General features: G+C 39.3%; 1 protein-coding gene across 2 annotated transcripts; it reads left to right on the top strand.

Annotated features, from left to right (window-relative positions):
• Positions 1–12,699, top strand: rab11fip5b (RAB11 family interacting protein 5b (class I)). Of its 2 annotated transcripts, XM_082178154.1 has the most exons (7): positions 1–758; positions 3,754–4,259; positions 4,347–4,373; positions 4,498–5,050; positions 6,732–8,945; positions 10,347–10,491; positions 10,816–12,699. In XM_082178154.1, exons 1-7 carry the CDS (start codon positions 379–381, stop codon positions 11,074–11,076), a joined length of 4,086 nt encoding a protein of 1,361 aa, XP_082034280.1. In that variant the 5' UTR covers positions 1–378; the 3' UTR covers positions 11,077–12,699. The 2 variants fall into 2 exon arrangements, with proteins under 2 accessions (XP_082034280.1, XP_082034281.1); XM_082178155.1 differs by lacking the exon at positions 6,732–8,945 and having other exon boundaries at positions 7–758.
• The last annotated feature ends 647 nt before the right edge of the window (positions 12,700–13,346 follow it).

Here is a 13,346-nt window from a genome sequence, read left to right as displayed (position 1 = left end):
GGATTTGAGCTGCCTTTCTCTTTAATTCTGCTGGACACTTTATTGCGGAGCCCCCACAAAATGTTGGAGGGCGGGCCGCGCAGCAGCAGCGCAGTGAGTTGTCAAAATCTTGTGGCGGTGACGCCGAGGGTCCACAACGCCCACTAAAGTAAATTGGTGTGGTTTGTCTCGCGAGGGATTATATAGGCTATTTATTATCATCAGCGTTGCGATTGTGATCGTCTTCTTGAATCGAGCTGAATGATAATGCAGCGATTTCTCTTTCTGCAACTTCGGGCGGCGGACAGGCGCAAGGGCGCGGGCAGTGCATAGTTATCCAATGCGCAAGTGTCATTCTGTTGGATTAGCCCAAACAACTGCGTCTCCAACTGCACCGGGATGCCTCTTATCAGCCTGGACGACGATGATCAGAGATGGGTCCCGACGCATGTCAACGTGACCGTGCTTCGCGCGAGGGGTCTGCGGTCGAAGGGCAAGCAAGGCAGCCGCTATGTTTACACTATCATCCAGGTCGGCAAGGAGAAGTACAACACCGGCCTGGTGGAGAAGGCTGAGGAGCCGCAGTGGAACGAGGAGTGCTCGTTTGAGCTCCAGCCCGGGCTGCTGGAGGCGGGAGGGACGAGCGCGTACCCACCCGGGAGCAGCAACCTGGTCCTCACCGTGATGCATAGAGTGTTGATCGGCCTGGACGTGTTTCTCGGACAAACTATTGTTCCTCTCGACAAAGTTTTCCAGGAAGGAATGTGTCCTAGAAATGAGTGAGTAGAGCTAATAATAGGATCAATTAATGGGCCTCTTGGTCGAGGGCCTCTTAAGACTTTTGCACTGTGTCAGTACCATGGTACAGTAGCATCATTACCATAGTACTGCATGATTACCATATTCACGTGCCAGGGTATTTACACGATAAATGTACATGGTTTGCTCGTCTTAGCTGGTTTGAGTTGGTCTCTCCCAGTGCACAAAAGTATCCAAAACCCTTTTAAAGTTTTCTAAAATTGAAACATTCCAAATTTTGTTTGCTATACTAAAATAACTACACTTAAAACATGAAATAAAAATGCACACAAAAAAAGACACATTTAAAAATATAATAATGAAATAAACAATTTTAAAATAATAAAGAAAATTAAAATGGAAGTGTGAAACATAAAGATGAATTCAAAATATTGATAGAAACAATAATAGTATCTCAATGATACTATAATTACACTGATTATTGGGTACATGTTAAAATAAACATGACATTTTAGTGTTGTTTTACTGCTTCACCATCATTCCCACATGACAGCAAGAGTATTTGTAAAAATAAAAAAAAGAAAGTGTAGCCTTAAGTTCTGTCTTTATGGTTATTATAGCCTTACAAATTCATGTAATTGAATGTACTTTTAAAGCATAGGAGCTTTCCTTGTTTTTCAGTTGATATAGTCCTGGGATATTTGACACAGTCATGCCAAAACCGTGAGCCTGTGATTTTGGATGGAAGAATTTCTGTGCACCCATTTCCCAGTTGGACAGACATTCGCATTTGCAACATAATAAAACTGCAGGAAGATTCTTTGGCCTTCCACCAAAACCTAACCTAAATTACTGATGTCACATGCAATATTAAACGCATGCATGGTGGTCAAAGCCACACAAGCAATCTATGGGAAGTGCAAAACCAACACTGTTTTGAATTCCAGAGTAATGGGATATGTTTTTACAGACACAAAAACAGCAACATACTTGGAGGGGCATGCTGCGTCTAGTCCTCCTCAGTGCTGGCACAGAGTCATGCCTGCACACAGGGTAGTACCAGTGTGTGTCAGAATGGTCACAGAGTCCGACTGAATCTCAACAAACACGCATTTCACTGCAGTCCAACAGACGTAACCTTTCTGGAATCTTGGTCTTTTTTCAAATGTTCATTTTATTTGAATATATCTCTTGTTTAAAAGCTTCCACATCAAATGCAGATGAAGTTTAACTACATGTCTAGCAGTGCCGTCATTAGGAGTAAATCATTTGTCATGGGAGAGGAGGAAGAGATGAGGAAGGTGGGGGCCTCTTGGCTAAAACCTCTATAAACAAGTGAGGGAGGAAGTCACTGAGCCATGCTGAGCAACAATAACATTGTTATTTTCATATTCGATACGCCTTCCTTTATCCTCACGTCCCCCATTCAACTCTCAAATTCACACGATGTGCAACTAAATAACAAAATTGATTTAATTAAAAAACACCACCAAGATGTTAGTAAGTACCAAATTGTAATAAGAATTTTAGTATATTTGTTTCTTATCTGTATAAGCATGTTACTGGTTTTAATAGTTCCTGATCTGCAAAGTTGTTGGAAGAAAATTAAAATAACAATTTTATTTTTTTATTTAAAAATTTTTTTGCCTGTGCAAAACATGCTGCAACAATTCTTGGCTGTTGTCCTTGCAGCCACAGTGGATCTCATCTTCGGGGACCACAGGATGACTTGAAAGTATTTAAATGAGCTATTTTAATATAGGATAACAATCTAACTAATCTAAATCAGGTTCTCAACTCTATTGACCAAGAATCTTGATTAAACTCACCTGCCTGCAACTTTCTTAAAGACCTCCTCCTGCAACCACCTCTAACACCACACTGCTAAGGTCAGGTGACTGGATTTGTCTAGTAACAGCATAGCAAATGAATTCCTCATGTCAACATTCAACTTTCATTTTCTAGTTACTGTTTGCACTGCCATATAGGCCTCTCAGCATTTCAGGTCATATGGAAATGTCCATCTCTGCACACACTATTCTGAATCTGAATCATCACATGTCATTGTAGGCGTGAGGCTGTTCTGCACATCTGGATTTAATTGAGCTTGGAGTTGCACCTCTTTCTCCCTCCCTTTCTCTCTCTTCTGCCGTCTCCTGGTTTGAGGCGTTTGTCTTGGCTCTCTGCACGTGTGCGCACATGAGGTGCTCTGTGGTGTACCGGAAATGGAGGAAATAGTTTCACCACTGGTTCTCTGTGAGACAAAGGGACGGCACTATCCTAATGCAGTAACATTCGTTCAAGAGGCCCCCGCTTGTGTTTGCACTCCTGTATAGGTCATAGCGGTTCGCTTCAGTGTGGTGCAGGAAATTGTAAGCCTATGTTATAAAAGATGAGGCCATCTCTGAGAGCATCGTTTTAAGTGTAAAGGTTCAGGCCAAAATTGTTTTGTTTTTTACCTCTCAAATCAATAGACAAAAAACACAGTTCAAACGTTTGGGGTCAGTAAGATTTTTAAAATGTTTTTGAAAGAAGTCTCTTATGCTCACCAAGGCTGCTTTTATTTCATCACAATATTACTGTTTTTACTGTATTTAAGTATTATTTCAATTTTAAATTGAATTAAATTACATTAAAATAATGTCACAAATCATACAATTTAAAATTATTATAAAGTGGGGGTGGGGGGTATGGTGCAATATAATCTGGATATGTTATTGACAGTCTTCATGAGATTCATATTTATGTTTATCATAACCATTAAATAGAAGAGTAGAGATGCACCAAAATTAAAATTCTCTCTGATATTGATTTTCATCTAATGATCAATAACTGATAAATTACCAGTATAACAATTCTATAATATTTTGTCTAAATAAATTAAAACAGTCATTTTTAATACTACAAGTACATTTATTTATTAAAATAGTGTTTTAAACATTACTTTTAAGTGTGCATTAGATAATATAAATTAGCTTTTAGATGATTTTCTTTTTTTCTTCTTCTATTTTTAAGGTGGTTCAAGCTGCGCTCCAAGGCTGGTCGAAAGGAGAAGGAGCGGGGAGAGCTGCAGGTCACCATCCAGTTCACCCGCAACAACATGACCGCTAGTATGTACGACTTGACCGTAAAGGACAAGCCTCGTTCTGCATTTGGGAAACTGAAGGACCGCGTCACAGGAAAAAAGCGAGGAGATTTGGAGTCCTCCTCTGCCATTTTACCCGGCCGCTACGCCGCCATATCAGGCTCTGTAGGTCCTCCGTTTGCAGGAGATGGTGGACCCGATGATCCAGGCGTGGAAGAGGTGCTCGATGAACACAGAAGCAAGGTGAAAGACTTCTTCTTTAAAGGGAAACTACGCAAGAATTCAGACACACGGTCCTGTTCGTCATTGGCTTCGGACAGTAGCATGGCATCGTCCTCTGGGGATCCATTCGCCCCAGTAGAGCTGTCCAGAACACCTGTCTACAGCAGCAGAGTGATGGAGCCCTTCCGTATGGACACTGAAGCAGGGATAAAAGGTCAGTCAGCTATTTGACAGCATTTACTTTCATTGTGTGGACAAAGCTAATAAAAAAGAAAAAAAAATCTTCTTTTGTGTTTCACAGATGAAATAATTTTGGAACGACATGGAGGTGAGTAAATTAAGACAGAATTTTCCTTTTGGGGTGAACTATCCCTTTGAGACATCTTTCAAACACTCCTCAAATGTCTAGTCGACACCTACCGATCTAAATTCTGTGATTTGTGTCTTTAAAGTGATGACCCACAAGCGTGCACACAGCGATGAAGCCAGTAAGATCACGGGTGTTCCTCATCTTATCCCTGCCGTGGAAAACCTAAAAGGTCAGAGCATGGCGCTCTCCAAATCAACCCTCTGCATCAACGGTACCCATATCTACTCATCCGAGCCTGCCAGCCCCAAGAGTCCAAGCACCATCCCGGCCAAGCTCTCCCTGCTGGAGAAATGCGCACCCCTTTCTCGCTCTCTCCAGAACCTGACCCGACGTGGCGAGGACTCGCAGAAGAGCGATGGGAGACGCTGGTCCATTGAAAAGACTAAGAAGGAGGACGGGGAGATGGATGGAGCTCAGAGTCAGACCCAAGGGGCCGCCACTCCAGAGGGGAAGCCAGTGCAGGCCGCTGGAACCGTGGAAGTGGTGGATAAAGGGAAAAAGCTGAGGAAAACTCTGTTTTCTAGCGGTAGGAGTGACTCTCTCCCAGCCAAGCCGGAGCAGAGCCAGGTTTCTGCTCCGCTTGAGGGCAGACGCAGAGGATGGTTTGGCTCCAGTGACTCGCAGAACAAGCCAAGGTGAGTGAAAGCACGGCTACTAGGTTTTATGTTACAGTACAAAAGATGTCTGACTTTGCACATGTATCAATATCATCAATAGCCGCTCACCATGATCTGTATTTGAGTGTCAGGCGTTCTTCAAAAGGGATACTTTGTTTTTAAGGGAATGGCTTTGAATGTCAGCCTGCATTTTGGTCCTCAGAGAGTATTCTTAGAAAAAAGAGCTGTTTGAATTTGCTGATGCAACAGTTACTGCAGCAGCTTTTTCCATTTCATTCCTTTATATTGCTCTTGGTTTGCAGAACATAGGTCAAGACATTCTTCAAAGAAGGGCTTGTTAATGTGTGTGTTTTCATCCAAAAAAATGGTCAAGTTCCACAAATTTGTTGAAGCATTCAAAATCATCAGCTATTTTCTTTCTTTTTTTAAAGAAATGTCCACTTATATTACATTGATTTTATTTCACCTTTCAGTAATTTCATCTTTTTGTTCAGCAGCATGTTTTTTTTCAACACATCAAATCATTTTCTTATAGTTCACACCTGTTTTATGTTAATTAGTTAGAGTTAGGGGTGGGGTGTTATGACACATATTATATCACAATTGGAGTCATTTTAATATATAGTTATTTTTGCTGGAAGAAAGGTTGTTACGAAAATATTAAACTAATACACAAAACTTGTCTAACTAATATAAGTCAAAAGTTCTCAAGATTGCTGAAGACAAGTAAACAGTCAGTAATAAAATAAGAAAAACTAAAAGCTACACATAAACAGTGCTTTTTTAGGTTCAGGTAGGTCTTTCTAATAGAAGTAAGAAATAAAGAAACTGAATAAAGTCATCAAATGTGAAATAAAACACTGCATAGTCTTCACAGTATAAATTAAATGTGTACTGATTCTTATTAAATCAAAAAATTATTCAGTCAAGAGCAGTGAGCGAATTTTTTTATTATTATTATTATTATTATTTTTTTTGTTATTTGATTAACATTAAGGACACATACAGCAGCAAGTGTATTGCAGTAGGCTGTAAGAGCTTTAAGACCTATACACCTCTGATTTTCTCCCAACTGTTATGTTCGCTTAAGACACAACCGACTGTGTTTACCAAAATACTCATCAAAGACAGTCATTCATTTTGACATAACTTCAAGTACAATAAACCACAAAAAAGTTCTGAATTTGTTTCTTGTGCTGTGTGACAGATGGCTTTATGTGTGCGCACCTCTGATGTGTGCACAGAAAACCGTCTGTCAAAACACAAATACCGAATTGAATTATATAAATGGTTTAAAATCACTATGATGCAACGTCAAATGAGCGATAGGGATGATAATCCAAAATGTGCAATTGTCAAATTTCTACCGGTTTATCGTGTATACTGATTAAATCAGCCACCCCTAATTAAAGATTTTAGGATGAAAGAAAACACCTTTTCCCACCCCTATTGCTCTTTTTCAATTGTTCCAGCTAAACAAACAGTATTTATGTAGGAACACAGTTTGCAAGCTGGTCAAAACATGCCAGACACTTCCGGAACAAAACATGAACGAATTTGAATCCAAAGACAGTTTTTCTTCTATTAACAGGTGTCTCTGTAATAGAGAAGAACTGTCTCTCTCCCCTCACCCATAGTTAGATGATATGGCCCATTACACACTATGACTAAGAGGACTACTTCTGCCTTCCCTCCACAGGCTGGGAGTCTCTCCTAAGGTAGAGAGCAGCTCAGACACCCCCTGTCAGATCCCTTGCTCCCCCAGTCAGCCCCCATGCTCTCTTCCCCTCAGTTGCACTACTGGCTTGGTGTCTCCCCCTAGTGGCAATCACACCAACCCATTCACCCACTCTTCCCCAACACCCCCTTCCATCTCTCCCTCCAACCCTTTCCTCACACGACTACAGCAAAACCCTTTTTTTGAGGATCTTATAGCCGAGGAAGCACTGACGTCTCCAACTGCCGGTTACTGTTCTCTAAATTCCAGTTTTTATCACTATCCAGTCGGATCCAGTCCCCTCCGTAATGGAGTGTCAAACAAAATGTCCGCAATAAAGCGGGAAAGACCCAGGAGTATGTCCAGGCAGAGGTCTCTTCCCACCATTATGCTTGAGACCCCAGAAGCAAACTCAAATATTAATCCGAACCACTCTCTGTCTGAGAGGGCTGGGGAATGGGATGATTTTGAAGCATTTGCCTCAAGCCGTCTCAAATCACCAAGTGGAACTCCAACTAGACCTCCATCAGCACCGTTTCTTTCACAGGAACCATATACAAAACAGATGGTGTTTGTAAATGATAAAGCGATTGGTTTAAGAGTTGATGAAGTTGATATGGGTATTTCAAAGCCATGGGATCTTCCTCCTCTACCACCACGTAAACCCATAAGAACCCAAGTGATCACCATGGACAGCTGGTTGGATAGAGCCCAGGAGCTGGCTGTGCAGAAAGAGGCTTGCTTTCTCTCCCAGACTGACTTTGCCTCCCTTCAGCGTGTGAGAGACGGAGACTTGAAGAGGAGCTCTCAGATTTTATGTTCAGATAAAGAGTTGCATCACATTTCTTCAGTGGGGTATAACAAGATGGAAGCGGAGTTGAACAGTGATATCAACCTGAACAAATTCATGGTTGGGGAAGCAATAGGGCAAGATTTCCCTACAAACAATGCTTGTGTCTCTCCAAATGGTTTCGGTGAAGATGCTCTTGGAAACTCTGAATGCGAGAACACAGTACCTGAAACACTTTGTTTTCCGTCTGATTGGGAAACCACGGTGACCGAATCACTTTGCAGTTCACCTCAGACCCAACCCAAACACGATTCAGAATTGTCCTGTGAAGTAAAGGTCTCCAATGAGCAACAACTACAGACTAAAACCAATGGCATTGGTTTGTTGACCCTCTCTCCTAGAGATTCAAACAACAATACAGATATTACTTCTGAGTTTGCTTTCATTGATTCTGAAAGTTCACAGTCAGACTTGCAACCTCCTTTTGAAATTAATAAAGAAGGTGAAGCATCCAAAGTTTCTTCACATTTGCTCTCTGGCAACGGTTCCTCACTTCCCAGGTGCTCACCAGGCTTACCTGAGGATATATTGTGCAGAATGGCGTCAGAGTTGAAGATGTTTTCACCAAGGAACACTCATAATGATAGCACATCACATTTGTCTGACTCACAAAACCACAACCATTGCTCATCCCCTTTTGAGAGATCTTGTGACGGACTGGGAGGACAAAAAGTCGACTCTTGTGAACACCAAAACACTGCTTCAAAGTTTAACTGTGACTCTCAAGACGTGGCTGATGTTCTCCTCAGAAACGACTGCACTGTGATCACTCAAGCATTCTCAAGCAATGACAACACTGTGACAACTCAAATCCAACCAGAGATGGCGGAAGACAGTTGCATCTTGCTCACTACGCATGATGAGGAGCCTAATGTTAATTTAACAGAAGGTAACCTAAACTCTGAAGTCTGCTTCTCAAAGAACAATGAGGTCAAGGGATCTTGTTCGACGTTGGATGAACAAATCAGCTTTGAGGACTTTCATGCTAGAGTAGCTCCAAGAAATTCCAGAAGCCCCTATACTACAGAAGTCAGATCAGCCCGCATCAGACCACGCTCCACCACAAGCTCACCCAAAACTGTCTCCTGTGCCGACTCGCTCCCAGGCTCTAATAATCCTGCATCAGACCTCATTTTGCATGATCTTTCCTCTTCATCCACCCCATTAGCTGGTACTAATTCCTGTCTCCGCCTTGACCCTTCCCTTCCGGCAAAGCCCCCAAACGAGATGCTCAGCATGGGTTCCACATGCTCCTCCACAGCCCAGTCCCACGTTGATGCACCGCTCTCCCTCTCACCTGAGGAGACACAGCCAGCAAACGTCCTCCTGCCCCATGAGGAGAGCAGGTGAGACCTCACTGCCTTTAAAAGCGCACTCACCTCTGCTCTCACCTGAGAAATGAATTCATTCTCTCTCACAGTTGCACTAGGACAGGCTCATAAATGCTCTCACATATGTTGGCCTAGAACAAACTTTGGTTTTGCGCTCACAGCTTGCTATGATTTGGACTTTGACAAATGTGCACCATCTCTTATTATGTTTCCTCCTGGTTTGCTCATGCTGTGTTACCTTTAGTTATTTCATATTTCATCTTTGCTTTTCTGTTGCTTTATTCAGTCTTCTTTCCGTTTTGGTGGACATACCGCAACACGTCTTTCCTTGTAGAGGTAACTAAACTTACCATAAAAATAGTCTAAAGTTAGATGACAGAGTTTTATTGAATGCAAGAAGTGTTTATGAGAGGTTTGATGAGGTGAGATGTAGACTCTAGTATCACTGTTTTTTAGTTTGTTAGTACCCAGAGACAAAAATTGTAAATGAGATATCTTTAATATCTGAAGTGCTTCTCCTTGACAGCGTTGATATTAAATTGCTTGAGACTCCTTTTTTTCCTTATACGTCTAAAATCTTCTACTAAAATCTTCTTCTACTAAAATCCAGTAATCTCACATGTCTCCTTTTAGAAATTACCTCAACAAAGTCAGTGCACAGATTTGCCAAGATGTCTTCACTTAGACTTTTAGTTTCAGTTTTTTTATTTTAATTTTAAGTTTTAGTGATTTTTGTTAGTGCTTTATATTTCTACATAGCTTTAATTTATTTATTTAAATTTTGGCTTTAGTAATTTTAGTACTTCAACTTGTTTTGTTTTAGTTAGTTGCCAAAATAGTATTTCTAATTTTTAAGTTTTATAAGGTTAAGTCTTTCATCTAATATTTTTTTATTTTTTTATTCCAGCTTTATTTAAATTTATGAAAAGGAATTTTTACAGTTTTATTAATTTAAAAAAAGTTGTATTAACTCTCCAAACAAGTTGATGCTTAAATGAAATAAAACTATGACAGAGCAACTGAGTGATGAAATTGTTAAAAATTTGCCATTGCAAACATGATTCTACAACAATCAGCTCCTGTCTTCTTTTTTTTTTTAAGATAGTACGATATGTATATACAGTACCACTCAGCAAACACCAGAGAAATTGGCACATGATTCTGGAACATATGTCATTGGACAAGTTTTAAGTCTAAAGTATATGTTACTTTTAACCATTGCTGCTTCAACTATTCGCTATTGCTTGTGCTATACTCACCAACTCACCAGGAAGTTAATAATCAAAAAACATGAGATTTAGAAAAGTAGATTTTTAAAAGTAGTATAAGATGCCAACGGAATACCGGTTAAACCATGCTGAAGTCCCAAGGTCTACATAAATCCTTAATTTATCTCCTTTTTGCACTGCTGTACAGCCCTCACCCAGTGAAGCCCTTGACCAACACGACTGTCCAGGGAGAGAAGAAACCTGAAAGCCGCTCAGTTCTGGAAAAACTCAAGTCCACCATTAACCCCGGAAGATCTGCACCAGCAACCACTGCTGAGGATGAGCAAAATCAGGTACTGAAAGTTTAATGAAGTAAAGGTGCTTCTAACTAACAAGTTTTATCTAATAACCTATTATTAGATGCTTTAATAGTACCTTTTAAGTTTGTATCTAATAACACCCAAAATGTCCCTTCTACTCAACAGATATCACTGATAAAAAAATTCAAGCATATTGATCTGAGAGGTTGTTTAGGGTCTCAGTAAAATGTATATGGACTTACGATAATGAAAGAACGCACAAGTGATTGAAAACCAGCTGAAACACTTAATGAAGTAGTTTTAGTTCATTACTGTCTTTCTCTCGTAAACATGACTGTGTTTCTGTGTCCTGTGCAGCTGGCTCTGATTGAGGCCCGGGCTCAGTATCAGAACATGACCAACATGGAGCTGATTTCTCTGCTGCTTCAGCAGGAAATGGACGTCAAGAAGCAGCGAGCTGAAACTGAGGTGCAGGAGGCGTTATTGGAGAAGCGTGAGGCCGAACTGAAGAAGATGAAGGTTCAGGTCAGAGACCTGGAGGATTACATTGACAAGCTGCTGGTGCGCATTATGGAACAGACGCCCACCTTGCTGCAGGTACGCGCAAGACCAAAATGACTATGGTGACCCGCTCCGTCCTGAATACACTATTGATCTAAAGCCATTTGTGATGCTCCATTAAATTTCAAAACTGCCAAATTCATGTAGACACGATAAAGCTTTGCATGCTTTTTACTGGACTTCCAAATCCACAGTCATTGGCGTTTAGCATACTACTAGTCATTATATGAGCAGAAGGCAGTGGTTTAAAGTAAAAAAAAAAAAAAAAAGGATCTGCAATATTAATTGATTCTTCCTAAATATGTCTTCCTGTTCATGAATATGCTAATTTTCATAATAAGGAATAAGAAGATCTGGGATCTTGACGCATCAGTATACCAAAATGTTATACATATTAAACATAAGAAAATGTCTCACGAAAGTTACGAAAATCCACAAAACAATCTAAAAAAAACCCACTGACTATAATAACTGACTTCTTTAAATATCACTTTAACACCCATAATTGGAAGTAAAATAGAATAATAAAATTATACAAAAAAAAACTGAAACTTCTTATCTATCTTTCAATCCTCCAAACGTGTCCAAATCTCAAGAAAATATTGTTTATTTGACTGCACATTGTATTGAAACGAATATGTTACACTGTTCAGTATGAATCAAGAGATTTAAAAACATTAGTAATATTTAATACATATGTAGCCTAATACACCTTGTGTCAAAGTTGATGTAAAATATTGCTTTAAAAAATATTCTGTACATGTAAATAAATGTTACTTCTTGATAGCTTTAAAAGCACCTTAATGCGCATTATGCAAAATCGTTGTGCTTGAGCCAATCAGCTTTGCCTCATTGAAGCTGCTGATATCAGTGCATGCTCACTTCCATCAAGCACAAAAGCAGAGATTGTTTCTGCAAACATGTAAGCTATGCAATAAAACAAACTGCTAAGCTGTAGCTTAAGTTGATATATGCTACACAAAATATATTCAAAAAGCCTTAGCACTGCTGAATACTTTGATCATTGCTAAAGTAGCAAATTTAGTGATATGCAAATGCCTAAGCTTTCTAAACCACAAAAGCAATGTTTATTTTTAAGTTAAAAAAAAGATCTGTTGTTTATGTTGTATTGCATTGTAACTTCATTGTGTTGTTGTGGCTTTTTTCTGATATTCATTCCGATGGTGTCTTATACCATTGTTTTTGTTCTGTTTTTAAGGTTACAGTGTGTGTTTTTTATTCAGTATTCAGTGTTTCCTCATTTATTCTTCTGATGAAAACTATATGAGATTTTGTCACACAAGATCATCAGTTCTATGTCTCAGTATTGGTCTCAGTATTGGACTTAAAAGAAAGTACAGGGTTGCAGTTGATTTTTGTCGACTTACTGCATTCAAATTTTTATTTGTAACTCATCCTGAAAATAAACATTTTTAGTTCCAGTTACACAGCCCTCAGTGTTCCCCTGTGTGTTCGAGGAAAGAAACATGTAGCACTGTGATTCTAGATTGTTGTTGATTTCATTTTGCTTTTTAATCACCATATTGCAATGTGCCTCTGTGGATTTTTTTTTTTACAACATACATTCACATTTGTATTTTTTTATTTTGTTTTATTTATTGCTAATTATTTCAAACAGCTTCATTTTCAAAGTTATTTGAAAATAAAGTTATAAAATCATTTGGTGTCTTTTGGTTTGAGTTCTTTACGGAAGAGACCTGTATAAAGACCTGTATATGTCTAAGAGATTTAAGCTTGATCTTCAGGCCTGCGTTTCTCAAAAGCATCGAGAGCTAAGCTGATTGTAGAGACCATTCTTGGCGATGTTTCTACATGGGCTTACGATGCACATCCACATCATATCAACGGTAGTGCTTTATTTGATCGCCACTGGGTGGCACTACTGCGCTTTTAAGATGATTTATTGTACTTCGTGCTGAAAGGGATTTTTCACCCAAAAATGAATATTCTGTCATAATTTACTCACCCTTATGTTGTCCAAACCTGTATGAGTTTCTTTCTTCTGTTGAACTAAAAAGAAGATATTTTGAAGAAATAATCGGTAGCCATTGACTTCCATAGTAGAATTTTTTTTTTTTAAATGGCTACCATCAACTGTCTGTTACCAACATTCTTCAAAATATATATTTTTATGTTCAACAGAAGAAATAAACTCATGCATTATTGGAACAACATAAGGGTGAGTAAATTATGACAGAATTTTCATTTTTGGGTGAACTATCCCTTTTTTATTTTGTGTATTAGGCCTACATTAAAACAGCCTCACTTTTTTAATGTAAAAAAGTACATTATTATGGATTTTACAT

The sequence above is a fragment of the Leuciscus leuciscus genome, assembly GCF_965113295.1.
Source record: "Leuciscus leuciscus genome assembly, chromosome: 8".
Taxonomy (NCBI): domain Eukaryota; kingdom Metazoa; phylum Chordata; class Actinopteri; order Cypriniformes; family Leuciscidae; genus Leuciscus; species Leuciscus leuciscus.
The sequence above is the reverse complement of the archived record's forward strand: the minus strand, read 5'-3'. Positions and strand labels throughout refer to the sequence as shown.

What these genes read in the sequence shown, in the direction of transcription:
- rab11fip5b (XM_082178154.1), top strand. Translation starts at nt 379, where the DNA reads ATGCCTCTTATCAGCCTGGACGACGATGATCAGAGATGGGTCCCGACG. An exon ending in CACTGAAGCAGGGATAAAAG is followed by an intron (nt 4,260 to 4,346) that starts GTCAGTCAGCTA and finishes TGTGTTTCACAG; the next exon opens with ATGAAATAATTTTGGAACGA. An exon ending in CTGAGGATGAGCAAAATCAG is followed by an intron (nt 10,492 to 10,815) that starts GTACTGAAAGTT and finishes TGTCCTGTGCAG; the next exon opens with CTGGCTCTGATTGAGGCCCG.